This window comes from Rana temporaria, chromosome 10 (genome assembly GCF_905171775.1).
Source record: "Rana temporaria chromosome 10, aRanTem1.1, whole genome shotgun sequence".
NCBI classification, from domain to species: domain Eukaryota; kingdom Metazoa; phylum Chordata; class Amphibia; order Anura; family Ranidae; genus Rana; species Rana temporaria.
Genome location: NC_053498.1, coordinates 120307586 through 120332896, shown reverse-complemented (window position 1 = coordinate 120332896; position 25311 = coordinate 120307586). Strand labels below are relative to the sequence as shown.

The 25311-nt window shown below is 44.5% G+C and overlaps 3 protein-coding genes across 3 annotated transcripts; 2 read left to right on the top strand and 1 right to left on the bottom strand.

Moving 5' to 3' along the window:
- Window positions 1–470: 470 nt before the first annotated feature.
- Window positions 471–1557, bottom strand: LOC120916103 (heat shock protein 30C-like). Its single transcript, XM_040326924.1, has one exon. It carries the CDS (start codon window positions 1543–1545, stop codon window positions 673–675), a length of 873 nt encoding a protein of 290 aa, XP_040182858.1. The 5' UTR covers window positions 1546–1557; the 3' UTR covers window positions 471–672.
- A 3641-nt stretch (window positions 1558–5198) lies between these two features.
- On the top strand, window positions 5199–6945 carry LOC120916102 (heat shock protein 30C-like). Its single transcript, XM_040326923.1, has one exon. It carries the CDS (start codon window positions 5744–5746, stop codon window positions 6614–6616), a length of 873 nt encoding a protein of 290 aa, XP_040182857.1. The 5' UTR covers window positions 5199–5743; the 3' UTR covers window positions 6617–6945.
- Window positions 6946–23177: 16232 nt separating this feature from the next.
- LOC120916101 (heat shock protein 30D-like) lies at window positions 23178–24088 on the top strand. Its single transcript, XM_040326922.1, has one exon. It carries the CDS (start codon window positions 23308–23310, stop codon window positions 23902–23904), a length of 597 nt encoding a protein of 198 aa, XP_040182856.1. The 5' UTR covers window positions 23178–23307; the 3' UTR covers window positions 23905–24088.
- The last annotated feature ends 1223 nt before the right edge of the window (window positions 24089–25311 follow it).

Genomic DNA, 25311 nt, shown 5'->3' with positions numbered 1-25311 from the left:
TATATAAAAAAAACATTTCTTTGATGAAAAAAAGGGGGGTTGTCATCCGGGCCCCTGGGGACCTCTGGACCTCTAAAAAAAAAAAATGGGCCCTTTAATTAAAAATATATCTTTTTTTTATAAAGGGGGTTGCCATCTGGGCCCCTTACAGGTGTACTGCCTGTACCCCCCTGATGGCGGCCCTGCCCCTTGTCATTACATACAGTCAGTCCAGGAGATGCTGGAACTGCGTTCCCCCGCGTTCCCGCTGAAAAAAAGCCCTGATGTTATCTGTAAAGACATGAAGAATATCAGAACTCTTTTATGAAAACTGGAACAACACGCCTCCAAACTCAACCAATCAGAGTTTATATTACAAAGGAATGCAGAAAACTGACCGGATGATATTTCTGTTCATTCTATAAACCAAATATTAAGAGATTTATTTTTTCAAAAAAAAAATTCTGAAGCATGCAAACAAAAACAGAAGGTAGTTATATGAAAATATTTATTTAGAATACGATGTATACAGTGTATAGAAACAGTGATTCAAGCAATATAGAAATCAGGAAACTGGACCAATAACATCAATTCTAACATGGGAAAGTAGAAGTGTCTTCCTGTTCTCATCCTGATAGAAATAGTGACAGAGAATCTATGAATATTGTACCAAATCTCAGTCCCATGATGTCATCAGGATGAATTCTGGGGGAGGTCTTGCTCCTGCTGTCCCGGTTGGTTCTGGTTCTCCGGGTTGGACTCCTGACCTTCTTCTGGGCTCTGCTCCACGGTGATGGTGATGGATCTCCCTTGGGCAGCGGGCAGTGCCAGGCGAGGTGCCCAGAAGTGGAGCCGCCCGTCCTTGGACATGGAGCACAGCACGTCCTCGGTATTCACATCTTCTGGGAGCTCGGCTTCTCTGCGCCATTCTCTGTATTCCTGGAAGAAGCCGCCGTTCTCCGTCTCCCTTTTCTTGTCGGATTTTCCCGCCACGATCAGTCTCCTTCCTTCCGTCCTCACTGTCATTTCTTCTGGAGAAAACGGACTCACGTCCAGGGAGAGCTCAAAGTTCTCCTTCCCGTCTTTTCCCTCGGTGGGGGATTTGTCTTGGGGGGCGGTGGGGTGTCCGCTCTGAGCCCCTCTCCCCATGTCCGGGTCATTGGACAGGAGATGGTAAGCCTGGTGGAGGCGCTGCATTCTCCTCTCCATGTCGCTGCTCACGCTCAGCATGTCGTCTTCCAGCTGGCGGAGGATGAGGTGTGTGGCGGTCCAATGGGGGAGCTCGGGCTGGCGGTAGACATACACAGGACTGTGTGAGGACTGGAGGAGGCTGAGAGGGAACATGTCGCTCTGCTGCTGCTTTTCCTGGAGCTTCTTGTCACAGTTCAGCTGGAGGCCGTCTGCCTGTGTCAGCGTCTGCCTGTGTGTCAGCGTCTGCTCTCTGCTGCTCGTTGTACTGCAACCTCTCCCAGACCGACTCCTTTTATACTGCCTGAGACACTTCTGGAGCCCTCCATGTGCTCTCCATATATGGAGCCAGGGGGAGGGGCCTGGGGGACACATCATGAATAATACAAGGCGGGGCCAGGAACTTCTGAGTGACGGCTGGAATTCTGTACTCTGTGCTGGAGATTGCTGGAGAATTCTGAGACAGGAGGGGGAGGGGCCTGGGGGACACATCATGAATAATACGAGGCGGGGCCAGGAACTTCTGAGTGACGGCTGGAACTCTGTACTCTGTGCTGGAGATTGCTGGAGAATTCTGAGATAGGAGGAGGAGGGGGAGGGGCCTGGGGGACACATCATGAATAATACGAGGCGGGGCCAGGAATGTCTGAGTGACGACTGGAACTCTGTACTCTGTGCTGGAGATTGCTGGAGAATTCTGATATATGTCTGTGATAGAAAGAAGAAAAGAATGTACTAGAAGAGTGTACATAGCCGTATACTGAGCACACATTATGTATATTAGAACAATGTATATATAGTATATATAGATCCGATACACGCGGTGAAGCTGATCCCTAAGGTACGCAGCATTTTAACCCTTTCCTAACAGCTGAACACTGCTGGGAAGTCCCTTTATTTTGTACAAACAACATTTTTTAACCATTGATAGTGAGACCTTCCTGGGAAATAATGGAGAGATCATAAATATATATGTAGCGCTACCCCCGGAGGAGCTGCTGGTTGTTTTGGGTGGCACATTTACCTCGTGGCTCTTCCGAATTCCTAGGGGTGAATGGTGCATTTAGCAGAAGTAAAGGAATGTCCGCAACAGGTGCTCTTTGCTGTGCTCTTTATTACCCAGCCGGGTAAAAACAGTAAAACTTGTGGTGAGGAAAGTAAAGTTGAAGGAAGAAAGGAGAATAGCAAATTCAGGCGTAATGATAGGGAAACAGTCCTGCTCCCACATGTGACACTTTTCTGCGCCACTCCTGCCTGAGTGGGTTTAGTGTACCCGGACAGGCCTCTCTCACTGACCTGGCAGCCGGAGTGTCACTCGAACCCCTTGGATGGACTTCAGGGAGACACCTCTGCCACAGGCTCTCTCTGATTTGTATTACGGAGGAGATCCTCCTTGGATGAATTACGCCTGGATCTCCTTCTTAATGTCGCCCAGGTACCGACTGACAGGTGATCAATCCCTTCAGTGTCCGGCTACCTTGGTCCCCGGTGGTTTGTCGAAATCCTTTTGGATCGCCAGCCTCTCAATGGCGCTCTTCAGATGGACTCCTAACCGAACAGCTCTACCGCTTGGGATCTTCAAAAGTGGGAACCCAGCCAATCACTGGGTCCCCGTCGCTGCTCAAATGTTCCGCACCAACATGGTCCCGGAACCAGGAACACAGCGTAACACGCACGCCCTGGCCAGGTAGGCCATAACACCAGGGCGCCATGATGTGGCCACCCTAAAGGTTGGTGCCACACTGGACGAAGAAAAGCCAGAAGCAATGGCGTCTGTGCCATAAATACCCCTCCCCATCATGCACAGTAAGGCTCAACCCTCCTGATTGGCTGCTGGGGAAGAGCACCCAAACCTTGACTCCACTGCTGCCACCTACTGCACTGGGGTGGAAATAACACCCCAGCACAACAGAATGTGCCCACAGCACAGCCAAGCTGAGACAGAGACCCTGTTTTAAACATAACAATTTGGATCAGAGTTTAACTACACTCTGATCTTCCTCTAAATTTAAATAGCACCGGTACTCCAAAGTAACCAGGCGCTACATATAAATAGTACTCTGCGCTACCAGATAATCGTGAAAAATTAAATTAATCAAATCAAATTAGTGTAAATTCTGCAAAACCTAAAAGTGTTCACAACTACACATGTAAAGATATATATAATGTACAGTGATCTTTGCTCATAACCTTCAATATCACACCATAATAAGTATATAAAAAGATGAAAAACGTATTAAATATAGTAGATAAAGTCCGATGACGTAGCTCATCCAGTGTTCCAAATAGTGAAGAAGGTGAAAGGAGAGTCTATTAGTGGTTCTCAGAAGAACAAAACGCTGTCACCAACACCTCTGTGCTCCCAGAACGCTCACCTCATAGGCATGAAACATAAGCCTTGGATACCAATCCTCTACCGGGATCGCAGCTGCAGCTCTTCAATAAAGGAGTCCGTCCCACATGTAAAGTAGACAAGTCTGCAATAGTGCATTACCATATAATACCATTTATTAGTGTAAAAAAGTGCCTGCATACATAAGTACAATAAAAACACGCTTAGAAAGACAAAGCATCTGCATTTTCGCTGCCTCTCACGTTACTTCCAGTCCGCGATGTGCTCCGGCCACGCCCTACGCGTTACGTCACGTTACTTCCTCAGGGGACTCAATGGAGAGATCATCCCACTCAGAATTCTCCACGCTGGACTTTATCCTACGTAGTGCCACATAACCATGTGTCTACCAAGGTACGTTTATAAACATCATGGTAGCCAAGTGGTTAAATCAAACTCACAGCTGCTTCTGCATCTCTGTGCTTAAGATACTGGCTTTAAAAGCTGGCAAACAGCTTTCCAATAAAAGTAATCAGGTGGCTCCCGCAGTTTTTCCCAGGCTTCCCCTATGCCACCAATGTGCCTGAGCGTGTAGGTAACAGTATGTATGATGGAACTCAATGAACATCTATTCCCGGAGACCTCCTGCAAGGAATAACCACAGAAGCAATGTGTATTAACATACTTCCGCAGTGACAGCTGTCATTTCATAGCTAGTGTAGCATTGGAGCTAAATAATTCTAAAAAGGGTCTGTAGCTCGAGCAATAACAATGATTTGGGCTGTTGTGCTGGACAACCTGTTGCCAAAATATTTCTCCAAAAATTTCCAAAACACTCTAAAAATGAATGTCTAACATTCATAGCATTTTAATGCACGTTAAAACAATCAACACACATTACCAAGTCAGCATCACCTATAGAGAATTTTCAGTACCATCGTTTTTTGTGAATGCACAAGCATGCACAAGACTTGACATGTTTGGTATCTATTTACTTGACACAACACCATCTTTTTCATATTTTGCCCAACAATTGTGTATAACATTGTATTTGTACTAAAATAAATTTTAGCGTATTATTTTCTGAAGATAAAAGTTTGATAAATAACTGAACAAATATCATGCAATATAAAAATTGCAACTACAACCAATTTATTCTCCCGGGTCTCTGCTTTCAGAAAATATATACTTCTTGAGGGTAAATTCTAGCCTAAAAAAATGCAGATTTTAATATGTGCAGAAAATTTAAAAAATTGGTTAAAGTATAATTGTAAAAATAACTTCAGGCTGGTCCTATGCTTGTCTGTGGCTGTCAGGCACTATTTTTCACTCTCACTGTCCACGATCAAAAGAACACAGAAGCACTCCAACTACCAGTATGCATACCTCCCAACTGTCCCTGATTTCGAGGGACTGATTTGGAGCAATGTCCCTCTGTCCCTCATTCTCCTCATTTGTCCCTCATTTTGGTCTGATCTATATAGATGTATATAAAATGCACTTTTTATCTATCAGAAAGTGTTTTCCAGCGCTGAACCTTTCATCTGATTTCTAAATTGCTGCATTTGTAAATTCCAAAAGCCAATATAAAGAAATAGTAGTGGTAAAAAAAGAGCACTTTTGGGTTTAACCAATCGTATTTTTTTTGTACAATTCTCCTTTAAGGGGGCGTGGTAAGGGGTGTGTCCTATGCCTACATACTTTTGCTGATAAGTGTCCCTCATTCCCATCTCAGAAAGTTGGGAGGTATGAGTATGTATAAAACTGCCCATACATTAATAAGTTTTTTGTTCAACCAGCAGGTTGAATGAAAAAAAAAAAGGATCCAATTCCCCCATCAACATTAATTGGTAAACTGCAATTTGTTACTGTTTTGTTTTTGAATTCAGATACTTTTAATAAAACATAAATGCAAAAGCAGTAAAGTAAAGCTACATTTAAAAAAATGGTAGTTATATAATGTTTGGCTGAGTGCGTCTTCCAGAAACAACCACAGAGGAGACTGGAATGACACAACAAAACCATAAAGTACAGATGAATAGAGAGAAGATCTACGTGGTTTAAAGAATTCTCTGGCAATCTCCAGCTGTCACCTTGCTCCCGCCCACTAGTGATGTAATCCTCCAGGTTTAGGTTGGCCCCTCCCCCTCCTCCTCCTATCTCAGAATTCTCCAGCAATCTCCAGCACAGAGTACAGAGTTCCAGCCGTCACTCAGACGTTCCTGGCCCCGCCTCGTATTATTCATGATGTGTCCCCCAGGCCCCTCCCCCTGGCTCCATATATGGAGAGCACATGGAGGGCTCCAGAAGTGTCTCAGGCAGTATAAAAGGAGTCGGTCTGGGAGAGGTTGCAGTACAACGAGCAGCAGAGAGCAGACGCTGACACACAGGCAGACGCTGACACAGGCAGACGGCCTCCAGCTGAACTGTGACAAGAAGCTCCAGGAAAAGCAGCAGCAGAGCGACATGTTCCCTCTCAGCCTCCTCCAGTCCTCACACAGTCCTGTGTATGTCTACCGCCAGCCCGAGCTCCCCCATTGGACCGCCACACACCTCATCCTCCGCCAGCTGGAAGACGACATGCTGAGCGTGAGCAGCGACATGGAGAGGAGAATGCAGCGCCTCCACCAGGCTTACCATCTCCTGTCCAATGACCCGGACATGGGGAGAGGGGCTCAGAGCGGACACCCCACCGCCCCCCAAGACAAATCCCCCACCGAGGGAAAAGACGGGAAGGAGAACTTTGAGCTCTCCCTGGACGTGAGTCCGTTTTCTCCAGAAGAAATGACAGTGAGGACGGAGGGAAGGAGACTGATCGTGGCGGGAAAATCTGACAAGAAAAGGGAGACTGAGAACGGCGGCTTCTTCCAGGAATACAGAGAATGGCGCAGAGAAGCCGAGCTCCCGGAAGATGTGAATCCCAAAGACGTGCTGTGCTCCATGTCCAAGGACGGGCAACTCCACTTCTGGGCACCTCGCCTGGCACTGCCCGCTGCCCAAGAGAGATCCATCACCATCACCGTGGAGCAGAGCCCAGGAGAAGGTCAGGAGTCCAACCCGGAGAACCAGAACCAACCGGGACAGCAGGAGCAAGACCTCCCCCAGAAATCCTCCTGATGACATCATGGGACTGAGATTTGGCTTCATCATCACAGATCACATTCTTCTATCCCATTCTATTCTATTCTTTTTTTTTTTGTTTACAAACTTTTTTTATTGAGGTTAAATTGTGGTACAATAAGAGGTTTCAATTACAGTAAAATTAACATATAAAGGTTATCGAGTTATATAATGAAAAATAGGCAAGTAGAAAATATATTGATACAATCTATCAAGGGTTTTGTACAAATAAATGTCCGTACAATAGTGTAAAGAATAATATATATACCGTGTTTCCCTGAAAATAAGCCCGGGTCTTATATTAATTATGCCAACAAAAGACACAGTAGGGCTTATTTTCGGGGTAGGTTTTACCATGTAATGTGCTGTCTTCTCTCCCCCTCTGCCTGTCAGGAATTCCCAGTGTGAACTGAGTTAAAATGCTTGTAAAATCCTACAATCCACTCTATTACAGTATTATATAATGTACAATGTGCGTGTTCCTGTAATATAATTGTGCCAAATATCTTTGTTATAGCGCCATTCTGCACTTCTGCGACCCGCCGGAGCTCTCTTCCCCACGATTATATTACAGAAACACACACATTGTATATCATATACTACTGTAATAGAGTGGATTACAGGATTTTACAAGCATTTTTAACTAGGGCTTATTTTCGGGGTAGGGCTTATATTGCAGCTCTCCTGGAAAATAACGCTAGGTCTTATTTTCAGGGTAGGTCTTATTTTTGGGGAAACAGGGTATATAAGATGAAAAAATAATAATTACAATACTAACATCTCTATTCAATTGTTTGCATTTCTGAACAATACATCTCCATGTGAGAACCAAGAGTCCCATTTTGTATTATAAAATTGTATAGAGTTGTGTAAAGAGAAAGATTGTTCTTAATTGATTTATCGGATTCTTGTTTTTAACCACTTGACCACTGGGCACGTAAACCCACTTAATAACCAGACCAATTTTCAGCTTTCGGTGCTCTCACAATTTGAATGACAATTACTCAGTCATACAACACTGTACCCAAATGAAATTTTCGTCCTTTTTTTCACACAAATAGAGCTTTCTTTTGGTGGTATTTAATCACCGTTGGGTTTTTTATTTTTTGCGCTATAAGAGAAAAAAGACTGAAAATTCTGTAAAAAAAAAAAAAAATTCTTTGTTTCTGTTATAAAATTTGGCACATTTAGTATTTTTTCTTCATTCTTTTGCATAAATGTGAAAGATGAAGTTACGCCGAGTAAATAGATACCCAACATGTCACCCTTCAAAATTGCACACGCTCGTGGAATGGCGCCAAACTTTGCTACTTAAAAATCCCCATAGACGACGTTGCAGGGTATTGTGGGGTATTGCGGAGTATTGTGGGGTATTGCGGAGTATTGTGGGGTATTGCAGGGTATTGCGGAGTATTGTGGGGTATTGCGGGGTATTGCGGGGTATTGTGGGGTATTGCGGAGTATTGCGGGGTATTGCGGAGTATTGCGGGGTATTGCGGAGTATTGCGGAGTATTGCGGGGTATTGCGGAGTATTGCGGGGTATTGCGGAGTATTGTGGGGTATTGTGGAGTATTTCGGGGCATTGCGGAGTATTACGGGGCATTGCGGAGTATTGCGGGGCATTGCGGAGTATTGCGGGGTATTGCAGAGTATGGGGGCATTGCAGAGTATTTTAGGGTATTGCAGAGTATGGGGGCATTGCAGAGTGTGGGGGCATTGCAGAGTATGGGGGTATTGCATAGTATGGGGGTATTGCATAGTATGGGGGCATTGCAGAGTATGGGGGCATTGCAGAGTATGGGGGCACTGCAGAGTATGGGGGTAATATTGCAGAGTATTGCACAGGGAGGGAGGGATGGATCTGTGACTGCATGTGTCACAGATCCAGCCCGCAGCAGCAGCTGCTGCTGCTTCCGCTCTCTCCCCTCTCCTCTCTCACACTGTACCGTTCGGTACAGAGAGGAGAGGGAGGAACCGGCGTCATCACATGACGCCGGTTTGTTTACTAGTGATCGCTCCGTCATTGGACGGAGCGATCACGTGGTAAACCGCCGCTATCAGCGGCGATTTACCGTGATCCGTGATCAGCCGGGTCCGGAGGACCCGGCGGTCACGGAGACTCCCGTGTGTGCGCCCAGGGCACGATTCTAGGAGGACGTACACGATTCGGACGGACGTACACGATTCGGGAGCGCGATTCTAGGAGGACGTACATTGACGCCCTCCTAGAGTTAAGCAACCGCCTTGTAGACGTATTTCTTCTATAGGGCGGTTGTTAAGTGGTTAATTGATTGATCGGAATTGAGGGAGATTTCCAGAGATAGGCTATGAGCCAATGAATTGCTACACATATGATGTGAACCAGTCTCATATGAGGTATAGACAGTCCTTTGATTTTAGTAATTAATAGACAGTTATGAAGTGTGAGATTTTATTCTATTCTATTGCTATCTATTCCCACCCTGAGATGTAACTTTATTTTATAATTAACTCTTATTTTGGTCTTGTTATTTGTTTTATACAATCTCTTCTTTTGTTTTGTAACATATCGTTTTTTAAATAAATGTTTAGATTCTGATATTGTCTGTTTTGATTTGTATGAATCCTTATAATGGGATATGAGATGTTTGTATTCTATGTAGAGGTGTTGGGGAAATGGTCCTGACTAGAGGAGGATAGTACTGACTATGAATACAAATAATAAATATTAATATAAAAATATATTAAAGTGGAACTTTTTCTCTCTTTTTTTTTATTATTATTGCATAATGGGGAACATCTGTAAGGTTTTGTTGCCTTGTTTGACTATATTGGAAACATTTCTTCTCTCTTTCTTCTCCATGTCTGTAATAGGGATAAGAGTGTGGGGATACAGACACTATTAAAAACCTGACAGACTTTCCAACCCTTCCCCATAACAATAATAAAAAAAAAAAATAGAAAGAAAACATTTTGAATGGAGTTCCACTTTAACGTGTATACCAGTCTGTATATCCCCCATTCATTACCAGGCCACTTTTCAGTGCAATTGCTTGGTCATTCAGCATTGTGCAAAAAAAAAGATATTTATATTATATATTTTTAAGAAACATAGAGTATTCTTTTGGTGATATTAAATACTGTATGAGTTAAAAAAAAGGTCAGTTTTTTTTAAAGTTTCTTTTGTATAAAAAATATGCCAAATTAAGTCTTTTTGGAAGGTAAACACCCCAAAGTAATTAAAATTGAAATTAAATGTTTTTTTTTTTTTGAGAAACATAAAGTATTCTTTTGGTGATATTAAATATGCTTCTGTTTTTTTTTATTTTTTAACTGTATAAGTAATAAAAAAAGGTAAAAATGTTTTAAAAACTTTTTTTTTTTTTTAAGTTTCTCTTATAAAAAAATATGCCAAATGATGTCTTTTTTGGAAGGTAAACACCCCAAAGTAATTGCGATTGAAATGAAAATACATGCTTGTGATGAGGAGGTTTAAACAGGGAGCTTAACCACTTCCCGCCCGGTCAATAGTATATTGATGTCCGGGAAGTGGTTCTGTTATCCTGACTGGACGTCTATTGACGTCCTGCAGAATAACAGCCGCCGCACGCCCGTGGGGGCGCGCATCGTGGCGATTGGTGGTGCGGTGTGTCAGTCTGACACACCGCTACACCGATCTCGGTAAAGAGCCTATTTACCACGTGATCAGTCGTGTCCAATCACGGCTGATCACGATGTAAACAGGAAGAGTCGTTGATCGGCTCTTCCTCACTCGCGTCTGACAGACACGAGTAGAAGAGAGCCGATCGGCGGCTCTCCTGACGGGGGGGGGGGTTTCGGGCTGATTATTCATCAGCACAGCCCCCCCTTGGATGCCCACACTGGACCACCAGGGAAGCCTTCAACATGTGGATGGCCAGGTACATCCCCCATGGCCATCCACATGTTCCAAAAAATGCCAAAAATATGCCAATCAGTGCCCACAAATGGGCACTGACTGGCACAACAGTACAGTAGTTAAAACAGTGATACCCAGCAATGCCACACACCAGTAATCAGTGCCACTCAGTGTCCCTCAGTGCCACTTATCAGTGCCCATCTGTGCCCACCTATCAGTGCCCATCCGTGCCCACCTATCAGTGCGCATCCATGCCCACCTATCAGTGCCCATCCGTGCCGCCCATAAGTACTCATCAGTGCCGCCCATAAGTACCCAACAGTGCCCCCCATGAGTGCCCATCAGTGCCGCATACTAGTGCCGCCTATCAGTGCCCATCAGTGCCGCCTATTAGTGCCCATCATCAGTGCCACCTCATCGGTGCCGCCTTATCAGTGCCAGTCAGTGCAGCCATATCAGTGCCAGTCATTGAAGAAGAAAACGTATTTAAATTAAAAAATAATTTAACAGAAACAAATAAAAACGTTTTTTTTTTTTTCAAAATTTTCTGTCTTTTTTTATTCATTGCGCAAAAAATAAAAATCGCAGAGATGATCAAATACCACCAAAAGAAAGGTCTATTTGTGGGAACAAAATGATAAAAAATTGTTTGGGTACAGTGTTGCATGACCGCGCAATTGTCATTCAAATTGCGACAGCGCTGAAAGCTGAAAATTGGCTTGGGCAGGAAGGTGCGTAAGTGCCCGGTATGGAAGCGGTTAATGATTGTGCACTAGATAAAGGGTATCATGAATGTACAAGTCATACATAGAGGGAGGAGAAAGTGAAGGGGTTAATGCACAGGTCATATACAGCGTGAAGATGGAAATGAAGGGGTTAACGTACAGGATAACAGACGTGAAGGGGTTAATATACAGATCACCACAGAGACAAGTTTGCAGGGCATGCTGAGACTTGTAGTTCCACAGCGGGTAGACGTATTTCAGGCTCATCCTTAATATATACACATTTAAGAAACTTTAACTTATTTTTACACTGGAATAATTGCTCATCATTTGGAGAGATTATCTCACTGTTTATTTTTTATTTTTTTATTGACTGCGGGGCTCTTCCATAACATGACTATTGAGAGCAAAGAGAAAGAGCAAGGTCACGCCCACTGGGAGGTTCCTTCACCTACTCCAACTTTGCCAGTTCTGCCGGCTCCTCCCTCCTCGTGTATTATTCATGATGTATACACAGGCTCCTCCCCTTCACTAGAGATACACAGAGAGCACATGGCTGGAGGGCGGATCTTCGCTTCATTGATGTTAACCCTGTACAGTCTGGAATAGAAGGCTGGGAAGGGATTTATGAACGAGTAGATTTAGACAGACTTTATATAAGCGAGTAACAAATTAAAGTAAAACTCTTTGAGCAGTTACAGCTTCTTCTTTTTTGTGTTTTGTGATAAAGGTTTTACAGGAATGAATAAAAGCTGATCATTGTAAGCACCCCTGTGCTATCATCAGACTGCATCACACAGTATTGGATATTTTTGGGTTCATATTACAAAGGAATCCAGGAAACTGATTGGATGATAAGGACTCAGCTTCGGCTTATATAAAACATTCCTGTTCATTCTATAAACCAAATATTAAGAGATTTCTTATTTAAAAAAAAAAAAAAATCTGAAGCATGCAAACATAAACAGAAGGTAGAATATAATGAGTTTGGAAATTGTAGAGAAATGTTAACTAATGCATTACAATTTAATTACACTCATTAGATTTTAGGTGACTAAAATTAGTTTTAGTCAACTAAAATGTGCTAGAGATTTAGTCGACTAAATACGACTAAAACGAAAACAATTGCAGAAAACTAAAATGCGACTAAAACTAAAATGCCATTTTAGTACTAAGACTAAAACTAAATTTGCTGCCAAATCTAACACAGGTAAACAGGAAGAGCCGTGTATCTGCTTTTCCTCACTCAGGTCTGACAGACATGAGTAGAGGAGAGCTGATGGCCTGCTCTCCTGAAAGGGGGGGTCTGCAATGATTATCAGCGCAGCCCCCCGAGGATGCCCAATTAAGACCACCAGGGATGCCACCAGGACCACCAGGGATTGCCACCACTGATGACCACCAGGGATTTCCACCACTGATGGCCACCAGGTATGCCACGAGGGATGCCAATCTGTGCCCAAAATCGATGCCAATCAGTGCCCACATTTTCGCCAGAAGAACTGACAGTGATGATGAAAGGACAGAGATTGATCGGGGCAGGGAAAATCTGTATGTTACAGGAAAATGCTGCAACTCCCAGAAGGCTCCGAATATTTGTGTTGGAACAATGACAAAGTGAACGTGCTTAATGCTGCCATCTTGTGGATAAATAGAGTTCTGCATTCTCAGTAATAATGTTACATACTCCCCCCACTAAAACTCTTTCGTCCCCAAGGAGACTTAGTAATTCAAACTGACAGTGATTGTAAAACAGACAACTTTTTAACAACAGTAATAACAGCTTAACACTACCAATCAAGATGAATACAGATTTGAACAGCTTGCATTACAATGTAATCTGATATCTTCCCACCAGTGTGGACTCCACTGTTGCTTTCTTTCAGTGGTTAAAGTGATTCTACAGGATTTTTTTTTTTTTTAAATAACAATTATGTTATGCTTTTCTGCTCTGTGCAATGGTTTTACACAGAGACGCCCCAATGCTCTCCTTTTTAGAACCCCCGCCAGCAGTCCTGGCTTCTTCCCACTGCCGAGTACTCCCAATAGCAAGCCTCTTACTATGGGGGCATTGAAGCAGGCTCCCTCCTGAGCCAAGCTCTGAGTGGGCTCGCCTCTAACTCTCTCCTTGCTTCTTCAGTAGTGCCTTTTTGATGAGATGGCCCTTCTCTTTCCCTTTCCCTTGGAGTAAGTTGGGGTAACTCTTCACCCTTCAGTTGAGACACATTGCAATACTGAGAGATACTGGTGACACAGAACCCCATGACCTCAATGTAGGCCATTTCCCTTACACTGTATTCAGCCCCCTGGCTCAAGGCTCACACTCCCTCTGCTTGAATGGAGATGATGGGTGAAGGGCCTACTAGATTCTCAGGAAGTTTTTTTGCGTTGTGCTTGGCAGCCCAGATTTGGGCTTTTCCTTATTGTAATACCCTACCCTTCATAAGGTTCTTCCCAGGCTTAGAAGAGGGGTGTGAACCAACTTCCTGCGCCCAAGCACCAGCCAACCTAGGGTTGGCCGGCTCAATGGAGCAGCTATTGGGTGAGGTTTGCGTGGTTTTGGATTCCCAAGTTTGAGTTTCTTGAGAACTATGAACTATGAACTTTGTCACAGACTTCTATGCATGCTTTTGAATATGCTTTGAAGCACCAAGAAAGCAACACAGGGTATAATTTTTGAAGTAAGGCAAAAAAACAAAAACAAAGCAAACACAACATGTGAACAGGATTGTAAGTTAACCATTTTAGTTAGTGACCGGTGCTTTGAATGACTATTACAGCACTTTAAAAAAGCATGTCCAATGCCACATTTTCAAGCATTTCTAAACAAGCCCTAAAGCTTAGAAATGCATCCCTGAAGCATCAAAAGTGCATAAAAAGCACATCAAAAATGCATGTTGAATTGATAGGCACTTTAATGTGTGTTAAAGTGGAGCTTTACCCAAAAGAAGTCCCAGTTATTTGCATCCTTCCTCCCTCTACTACCAAATTTGGCACTTTGGCTGCAGCGATCTGAACTGGAAGTTCGGCCCCCTCCTGCCCCTGAAGTCTTCTGGGACACATCACAGGTCCCAGAAGGCTACCAGATCATTCACAAGGCACAGCACGGCTTGAGCATGCGCAGTAGGGGACCGGCTGTGAAGCCACAAGGCTTCACTGCCAGTTTCCCTTACTTGAGATACCAGCACTTGAAGCAGATTGAAGAATCGGCTCTGGTGAGGACATTGCAGGATCCCTGGACAGGTAAGTGTCCTTATATTAAAAGCAAGAAGCTACATTATTTGTAGCTGCTAACTTTTATTTTTTGGGAGTGCAGCCTGGAGCTCCTCTTTAAAGTCAAAGCAAGTAGAAAAAAGCCCTTAGTTTTTCAGAGCTGCAATGCATGAGTTCTTTCACTAGAGGCCGCTCTGCACTGGTTCCATGGTACTAATAGCTGGGCATTATGAGATTATCTGCTGCTTTTAAGGCTTGCAGCAACCAGTTTCTCCTATTCAATTTCACGGCAAGAGTATAGAAGAATTACAGAAAACATATGGCCAACAACTGCTCTGCATTCAGATAGTATTAGAAGATTACAACACAAAAGGTAAATAATAAAAGTAATAGTGGCAGAAATAGGCAACAGTGGGCTATGTGCAGCGGGGGGTAGTCCGGACCAAACTTGACCACCCTTGACTGTGTCCAATTATAATTTTCAATGACAACATAACAGCCATTTTCAGATTTAGAAAGTTAAAGTCAAATAAAAAAAAATATTATTTGATTAAAAAAAAAAGAAAGTAAAAGTCTCACACTAATCACTATCCTTCTATCCAACCACCATTACACTAATCACTATCCCTCTATCCAACCACCATCACACTAATCACTATCCCTCTACCCAACCACCATCACACTAATCACTATCCTTCTATCCAACCACCATCTCACTAATCACTATCCCTCTATCCAACCACCATCTCACTAATCACTATCCCTCTACCCAACCACCATCACACTAATCACTATCCTTCTATCCAACCACCATCTCACTAATCACTATCCTTCTATCCAACCACCATCACACTAATCACTATCCTTCTATCCAACCACCATCTCACTAATCTCTATCCTTCTATCCAACCACCATCACACTAATCAATATCCTTCTATCCAACCACCATCACACTAATCACTATCCTTCTATCCAACCACCATTACACTAATCAATATCCTTCTATCCAACCACCATCACACTAATCACTATCCTTCTATCCAACCACCATCACACTAATCACTATCCCTCTATCCAACCACCATCACACTAATCACTATCCCTCTATCCAACCACCATCACACTGATCACTATCCTTCTATCCAACCACCATTACACTAATCACTATCCCTCTATCCAACCACCATCACACTAATCACTATCCTTCTATCCAACCACCATTACACTAATCACTATCCCTCTATCCAACCACCATCACACTAATCACTATCCCTCTATCCAACCACCATCACACTAATCACTATCCTTCTATCCAACCACCATCTCACTAATCACTATCCTTCTATCCAACCACCATCACACTAATCACTATCCCTCTATCCAACCACCATCACACTAATCACTATCCTTCTATCCAACCACCATCACACTAATCACTATCCTTCTATCCAACCACCATCACACTAATCACTATCCTTCTATCCAACCACCATCACACTAATCACTATCCTTCTATCCAACCACCATCACACTAATCACTATCCTTCTATCCAACCACCATCACACTAATCACTATCCTTCTATCCAACCACCATCACACTAATCACTATCCTTCTATCCAACCACCATCACACTAATCACTATCCTTCTATCCAACCACCATCACACTAATCACTATCCTTCTATCCAACCACCATCACACTAATCACTATCCCTCTATCCAACCACCATCACACTAATCACTATCCTTCTATCCAACCACCATCTCACTAATCACTATCCTTCTATCCAACCACCATCACACTAATCACTATCCTTCTATCCAACCACCATCACACTAATCACTATCCCTCTATCCAACCACCATCTCACGAATCACTATCCTTCTATCCAACCACCATCACACTAATCACTATCCCTCTATCCAACCACCATCTCACTAATCACTATCCTTCTATCCAACCACCATCACACTAATCACTATCCCTCTATCCAACCACCATCACACTAATCACTATCCCTCTATCCAACCACCATCACACTAATCACTATCCTTATCCAACCACCATCTCACTAATCACTATCCTTCTATCCAACCACCATCACACTAATCACTATCCTTCTATCCAACCACCATCACACTACTCACTATCCCTCTATCCAACCACCATCACACTAATCACTATCCCTCTATCCAACCACCATCACACTAATCTCTATCCCTCTATCCAACCACCATCACACTAATCACTATCCTTCTATCCAACCACCATCACACTAATCACTATCCTTCTATCCAACCACCATCACACTAATCACTATCCTTCTATCCAACCACCATCACACTAATCACTATCCTTCTATCCAACCACCATTACACTAATCACTATCCTTCTATCCAACCACCATCACACTACTCACTATCCCTCTATCCAACCACCATCACACTAATCACTATCCTTCTATCCAACCACCATCACACTAATCACTATCCTTCTATCCAACCACCATCACACTAATCACTATCCTTCTATCCAACCACCATCACACTAATCACTATCCCTCTATCCAACCACCATCTCACTAATCACTATCCCTCCATCCAACCACCATAACACTAATCACTATCTTTCTATCCAACCACCATCACACTAATCACTATCCCTCTATCCAACCACCATCACACTAATCACTATCCCTCTATCCAACTACCATCACACTAATCACTATCCTTCTATCCAACCACCATCACACTAATCACTATCCCTCTATCCAACCACCATCACACTAATCACTATCCCTCTATCCAACCACCATCACACTAATCACTATCCTTCTATCCAACCACCATCACACTAATCACTATCCCTCTATCCAACCACCATCACACTAATCACTATCCTTCTATCCAACCACCATCACACTAATCACTATCCTTCTATCCAACCACCCTCACACCAATCACTATCCTTCTATCCAACCACCATCACACTAATCACTATCCTTCTATCCAACCACCATCACACTAATCACTATCCTTCTATCCAACCACCATCACACTAATCACTATCCCTCTATCCAACCACCATCTCACTAATCACTATCCCTCTATCCAACCACCATCACACTAATCACCATCCTTCTATCCAACCACCATCACACTAATCACTATCCTTCTATCCAACCACCATCACACTAATCACTATACTTCTATCCAACCACCATCACACTAATCACTATCCCTCTATCCAACCACCATCACACTAATCACTATCCCTCTATCCAACCACCATCACACTAATCACTATCCTTATCCAACCACCATCACACTAATCACTACCCCTCTATCCAACCACCATCACACTAATCACTATCCTTCTATCCAACCACCATCACACTAATCACTATCCTTCTATCCAACCACCATCACACTAATCACTATCCTTCTATCCAACCACCATCACACTAATCACTATCCTTCTATCCAACCACCATCACACTAATCACTATCCCTCTATCCAACCACCATCACACTAATCACTATCCTTCTATCCAACCACCATCACACTAATCACTATCCTTCTATCCAACCACCATCACACTAATCACTATCCTTCTATCCAACCACCATCACACTAATCACTATCCTTCTATCCAACCACCATCACACTAATCACTATCCTTCTATCCAACCACCATCACACTAATCACTATCCCTCTATCCAACCACCATCACACTAATCACTATCCCTCTATCCAACCACCATCACACTAATCACTATCCCTCTACCCAACCACCATCACACTAATCACTATCCCTCTACCCAACCACCATCACACTAATCACTATCCTTCTATCCAACCACCATCACACTAATTACTATCCTATCCAACCACCATCTCACTTGTCCAGCCACCATCCCACTATCCAATAATTGCCCCTCTACTTAACCATTTTTTTTACTTATCTGACAACCGTCTTACCATCCAACTATTCATTCATAATCACACTATCCAAATATTTACTTACTGACCCAGCAAAACCATCAAATCCATTCACTGTCTCCATATCCAAGTTCTGCATACAACAGGGAGTCATCCGATTGGTTAATAAGGCAGGGGAGGGGGCATATCAAAGCTCAGAGAGCGGTGTTCTGGTTGCACAGGGTGGTCGTCGGGTTAAAGAGGTCCCAAACCACACTGAGGACAATTTCAGATAACTAAAAGTGCATACAAATATTTACATTTTAGAGCTTATGCTACTTTGCTCTTCCAACATCCCTGATAGGTTCACTTTAAAGCAAAAAGCTCAGGCACTATCTTGGCCCTGCTAGATAGGCTGAGGTGCAGGAACTGTACTATGGGGGGTCTATACATGTCTGGGGCACCGTGGGCATCGGACAAAACATTTTCATAAATCTAGCCAGGTGTGGCCTCTGGGTGTAAATTTATAATGTCAGTATGAAAGGGGAGGAGTGTTGAGTTATTTTTAAACACTAATTAATGGATAATGTTTCCTGTGTGCTATAATTAACTGAGAGTATTAGCCTAATTTATTCAACCTCATTATAGAATCACTATCAGATTTTTTTACCTCTGTGAAATAGGAGGTGTATATATGATCTCATTTAATAATAACACTGTAATTCCTGATAATTACACAGGATCTGTGATTTCCCACGCTTCATCCTCACTGATTAGGTCACACAGATAGCGAAGAGTTATTAGACTGTCTTTGCTCTTGGGATATTACATGTAGCAGAATCTCGAGTCTTACCTCTTTCAGTCAGGGCCGGGACAAGGGGTGGGCAGGAGGGACGGCTGACCTGGGCACTGTGGTATCATGGAAGGTGCGGGGGGGCACCACAATGAGATTGGGGGGAGGGATTTGTGTTGGAAGGGGGAATTTGAGGGGGCGGCAGGGGGTAGGTATGGTTCTAGGAGGGTAACATTTTTTTGGGGGGGGAGGGAGTGTTAAGGAGTGGTGATTTGTGTTGGGAGGGGGAGAAGATTTGTGGTAGGAGGGGGGATGTGTACTAGGAGGGAAAATTGTAGGGGTAGAGGATTTGTGCTAGGAGTGATTTTATTTGGGGGGGCGGACCATTGGGGGATTAGGGACCAAAGATTTGTGCTACGAGGGGGTATTTCAGCAGGGGGTGGATTTGTACTGGGAGGAGGGGGAATTTATGCATAGGGGGTAAGCATGCAGATTAGTGCTCTGTGTTTTTGTGGGGGGGCGCAGTTTGGCATGTGTGCCCTGGGCGCTAGATGACCTTGTCCTGGCACTGAGAACCTTCAAGGCCAAACATAGCTGACATCCTTCAATATGTGGTGGGTTGTGACGAGGCATAGTGGGTGCTACGGTGATAAAAGTCATTGGGCACCAGACACTTCTTGGGTGTAAAATAGGTTTTATTTCTTTGACAATACTTTTTTATATTTTCTTGCTGCAGGTCCCAGACATTACCAGACCATTGAGAAGGTGCGCATGTGCGATGCTCTCCTGACTGTGAAGCCGCAAGCTCTCACAGTCGGATGCCCACACTTGTGATGCCGGCCACAGAGAACCAAGTGAGAGAACCGAGGGTTCGGGCGGCCGCATCGCTGGACAGGTGAGTGTGTGTGCTTATTGATAAACACATAACCGAGTGGAAGAGCAATCCTACATCTGAGGATAAGCCTGGTGCACTAGGCCATAATCCACCTAGGAGGGAAGGATGCCACCTATGATATAAGAAATTGCTACGTGGAGCGCCCACCACCCCTGTACAAGGGGCACCAGAGTTCTGTTCCTGAAAACTGAGAAAATAGCAAAGAGCAGATACTACACTTGATCTTAGCCATATCTCCAAACTGTCCCTGATTTCGAGGTACTGTCCCTGATTTGGAGCAATGTCCCTCTGTCCCTCAGTCCTCCTCATCTGTCCCTCATTTTGATCTGATCCATATAGATATATATAAAATGCACTTTTTATCCATCAAAAAGTGTTTTCCAGCACTAAACCTTTTATTTGATATCTAAATTGTTGCATTTGTAAATTCCAAAAGCCAATATAAAGGAATAGTAGTGGTAAAAAAAGCACTTGTGGGTTTAACCAATCTTGTTTTTTTGTACAAACCTTCTTTAACCACTTAAGGACCACCTAACGCCGATATACGTCTGCAGAATGGCACGGCTGGGCACAGGCACGTACAGGTACGTTGCCCTTTAACTGCCCAGCTGTGGGTCGCATGCTGCCGCGGGCGGCCCCCGGTCCGAAGCTTCATGACCGCGCCGGACCCGCAGACCCGATCGCCGCCGGTGTTCCGTGATCAGGTCACAGGAGCTGAAGGACGGGGAGAGGTGAGAGTAAACACACCTTCCCCATTCTTCTCTGTGGCTTGTCACTGATCGCCTGTTCCCTGTTATAGGGAACGACGATCAGTGACATCACACCTACAACCACACCCCCCTACAGTAAGAATCACTCCCTTAGGGCACACTTAACCCCTTAGCGCCCCCTAGTGGTTAACTCCTTCACTGCCATTGTCATTTTCACAGTAATCAGTGCATTTTTATAGCACTTTTCGCTGTGAAAATGACAATGTGTCAAAAGTGTCCGATGTGTCCGCCATAATGTCGCAGTCACGAAAAAAAAATCGCTGATCGCCGCCATTACTAGTAAAAAAAATTATTATTAATAAAAATGCCATAAAACTATCCCCTATTTTTAAACGCTAGAACTTTTGCGCAAACCAATCAATAAACGCTTATTGCGATTTTTTATCAAAAATATGTAGAAGAATACGTATCGACCTAAACTGAGGAAAAAACTTTTTTTTTATATTTTTTTGGGGGATATTTATTACAGCAAAAAGTTAAAAATATTGCATTTTTTTTTAAATTGTCGCTCTTTTTTTGTTTATAGCGCCAAAAATTAAAACTGCAGAGGTGATCAAATACCACCAAAAGAAAGCTCCATTTGTGGGGAAAAAAGGACGCCAATTTTGTTTGGGAGCCACGTCGCACGCCGCGCAATTGTCAGTTAAAGCGACGCAGTGCCGAATTGCAAAAAGGGGCCATAATGGTCCGGGTCTTAATTGGTTAAGCGGATGTGGCAAGGGGCGTGTCCTATGCCTGTATACTTTTGCTGATAGGTGCCCCTCATTCCCATGTCAAAAAGTTGGGCGGTATGTCTTAGCCAAAAGGCCAAGAAGCGATATCAATGGCAGTCTTCATTATATCAGAATACGTTTGTCTTTTGGACTCTCTAGTGTTGGAAAGTGTCCAACTATTGCCTGAATTCACGTAGAATGGCGTATCTTTGTGCGGGCGTAACGTATCCTATTTACGTTAAGCCTTCCGCAACTTTTACAGGCAAGTGCCGCATTCTCAAACTAAAGTTGCGGCGGTGTAGCGTAAATAGGCCGGCGTAAGCCCTCCTAATTCAAATGTGGTAGATGTGGGCGTGTGTTATGTAAATTTTATGTGACCCCACGTAAATGACGCTTTTTACGAACGGCGCATGCGCCGTCCGTGAAAGTATCCCAGTGCGCATGCTCCAAATTAACCCGCAAGAAGCCAATGCTTTCGACGTGAACGTAAATGACGCCCAGCCCTATTCGCGAACGACTTACGCAAATGACGTAAAATTTTCCAAATTTGACACGGGAACGACGTCCATGCTTAAATCGGTTCTCCACCCTAAAGTGAAGTCCCGCTGATCGGAACCCTCCCCCCCTCCGGTGTCACATTTGACACCTTTCAGGGGGAGGGGGGTGCAGATACCTGTCTAAAGACAGGTATTTGCACCCACTTCCGGCCCGGCATTCACGGGCAAAAGACGGGCATTCCGTCACATCCCGTCGCCCCCCCCCCGTTGTGTGCTGGGAACACTCGGCTCCCAGCACACAGCGGGAGCCAATCGGCGGGCGCGGCGCAACTCGCGCATGCGCCGTAGGGAACCGGGCAGTGAAGCCGCAGCGCTTCACTTCCTGGTTCCCTCAGCGTGGATGGCGGGGGGAGCAGCAGGGTGACGAGCGATCGCTCGTGCTCTGCTGCGGACGGCGCTGGACTCCAGGACAGGTAAGTGTCCTTATATTAAAAGTCAGCAGCTGCAGTATTTGTAGCTGCTGGCTTTTAATATTTTTTTGGGGTGGAACATCCGCTTTAACATTGGTACGCCGCATCTACGCCTCATATAGCAGGGGTAACTTTACGCCGGGAAAAGCCTAACGTAAACGGCGTATCTGTACTGCGTCGGCCGGGCGTACGTTCGTGAATTTGCGTATCTAGCTGATTTACATATTTCTAGGCGTAAATCAGCGTACACGCCCTTAGCGGCCAGCGTAAATATGCAGTTAAGATACGACGGAGTAAGAGACTTACGCCGGTCGGATCTAATACAAATCTATGCGTAACTGATTCTAAGAATCAGGCGCATAGATACGACGGCTCGGACTCTGGAGATATCTGGAGATACGCCGGCGTAACTCGTTTGAGAATCCGGGCCTATGTGTACAAACACGATTACAACACCACCGTATCACAGTTCTGGGAAATCAGCGCCACCCATCTACCCTTCGTTTTTATCAGTTTTAGAATCAGCACCACCCATCTACCATTAATTTCTGACTGGGTAGTTTACACAATGGTCCAAGCTGTTGCTCTGCCACATTCTCAAGAAAGACATCTGGGCAGTGCCCACAGTGTAATCTCTTTAATTATGCATGTGGTACAAGTCACCACCTCCCTTTCTCACCAGATGCAAAAAGCAGATCAGGTCACGGCTCAGGTAGCAGAGTATATAAGGAGCCAGGGATAGACCATGAATAGATCATCAAATTGATTCTCTCCATCCAACCTGGTCAGAAGTTCCAAGGGCAACTGAGATGTTCCGTTCCAGCCATTTCCAGCCCAACCATGAGATCCAGAACTTCAACCCAAGCCACGACGTGGAGATCCTTCATCGACAGCTTCAAGACGACTTGCAAAGAATGCAGAATGATGCGGAGAGAAGGATGGAATGGATGCAGCGGGAGTGCCAACTCCCACCTCACCACCTTGACCTAGGGCAGAGGGCAATTCAGAGTAGACCCCTTTCCACCCCCAGAGAAATGCTCCTTGGCAGACGGTGGAATGGAAATGGAAATGGAAACTTTGAGCTGTGCCTAGATGTGGAGCAGGTTCCTTCGGACGCACTGAATGTAAAGACAGAAGGAAGGAAACTGATCGTGACAGCAAAACACGACGAGAAAAAGGAGACAGCAGATGGCACAATTGTTCACCAATTTAGAGAGTTGCACAGAGAAGCCGAGCTTCCCGAAGACGTGAATCCCAGGGACGTGCTGTGCTCCATGTCCAGGGACGGGCGACTCCACTTCCAGGCACCTCGCCTGGCACTGCCCGCCGCTCAACACAGAATTATCCCACTCCATAGAGAAATACACATCCCCATCCGGGTGGACTCAAAGTGGGCAATACACTGAGACCAAGGCCAACATGTAGGAATCTGTTTTTTAATCGGCAATAGAGACACAAAGCTTGAAATCCCTGACTCTGATCTGATATTACTTGTCTGTCTGGTATAGGCCTAGCTGTTCTGATCAACTATAGAATGTTCTATGTCATTTATATGAATAAATCTTTCATGGTATTAGTCTGTGCTCCAAACTAATTCTGATTTTATTAAATATATGTGATGCCTTAGATGTATGGGAAGGAAGGAAGGGAAAGGGAAGGAAGGAAGGGAAAGGAAGGAAGGAAGAAGTGTTTTGAAAGCTATTTTCTGCATTTAGGCCCTTTTTTTTTTAGGCCCCTTTCACACTGGGGCTTCCGCGACGCCTGCAGCAAAGCGCTGCTATTTTTAGCGGCGCTTTACCATCGTATTTGCGGGGGTATTCGACCCTTTAGAGTAGTGCTTTTAACCCCTGCTAGCACCCAAGAAAGGGTTAAAACCACAGCAAAGCACTGCTGCAGCCCGTTGATTTTAATGGGCAGCAGCGGTGGATGAGCGGTATAGACACTGCTCCTTCAACGCTCCAAAGATGCGGCTAGCAGGACTTTTTTTACCATCCTGCTAGCACACCCAGGCCCGTCGCTACAGGACAGGCAAAACAAACAATTGCTTGGGGCCCCGAGCTGGCCTGGGGCCCCCAACTTCCCCTTTCCAGGCTGTAGCGTGGCCGAGCTCCTCTTCCTTCCACCTAGAGTCCTGTCAGTCTGATCGGGTACCGCACGTGGTACAGGAGATTCAGTTTCCTGTTCTGAGTGCTCACTTCCTTTCAGTCCGGTAGGGAAGACAGGAAACTGAATCTCCTGTACTCCTGTACCACGCGCGGTACCCGGCACTATTTGATAGGGGACTGGGGAAGAGGAGCTCGGCCACGCTACAGCGGCAGCCTACAGGGAAGAACGGGAGGTAAGAATAGAAAAATAAATGAGTGTAGCGTTAACGTAGGCTTTGCATGCGGGGGGGGGGGGTGCTTGGGGGCCCCCATTTTGCTTGGGGCCCCCAAATTCCTTCAAACAGCCCTGAGCACACCGCTCCAGTGTGAAAGCCCTCAGGGCTTTCACACTGGAGAGATAGCAGCGGTTCTTTCAGGGCGCTTTGCAGGCACTATTTTTAGCGTTGTAGCGCCTGCCTTAGGTGTACGCAGCCTATTGCATTAGGGTGTGCACCCCAAAGTTAAAACACTCATGCACAGAGGATGGGGTTAGTAGGGGTGAGATTGGTAACAGTAGTTTTTTGTTTTTATTATTTTAATATTTTTTTACAGTTTTTTCATAATTTTTTTTATTTATTTTTTATTATTATTTTTTTTACAATGTGTTAGGCGCCCCATTGAGGAGCATTGGTGAAATAACAGAGAAATGGACTGAGGACAGAGATTGCC

What these genes read in the sequence shown, in the direction of transcription:
- LOC120916103 (XM_040326924.1), bottom strand. Translation starts at nt 1,545, where the DNA reads ATGATGTGTCCCCCAGGCCCCTCCCCCTGGCTCCATATATGGAGAGCA.
- LOC120916102 (XM_040326923.1), top strand. Translation starts at nt 5,744, where the DNA reads ATGATGTGTCCCCCAGGCCCCTCCCCCTGGCTCCATATATGGAGAGCA.
- LOC120916101 (XM_040326922.1), top strand. Translation starts at nt 23,308, where the DNA reads ATGTTCCGTTCCAGCCATTTCCAGCCCAACCATGAGATCCAGAACTTC.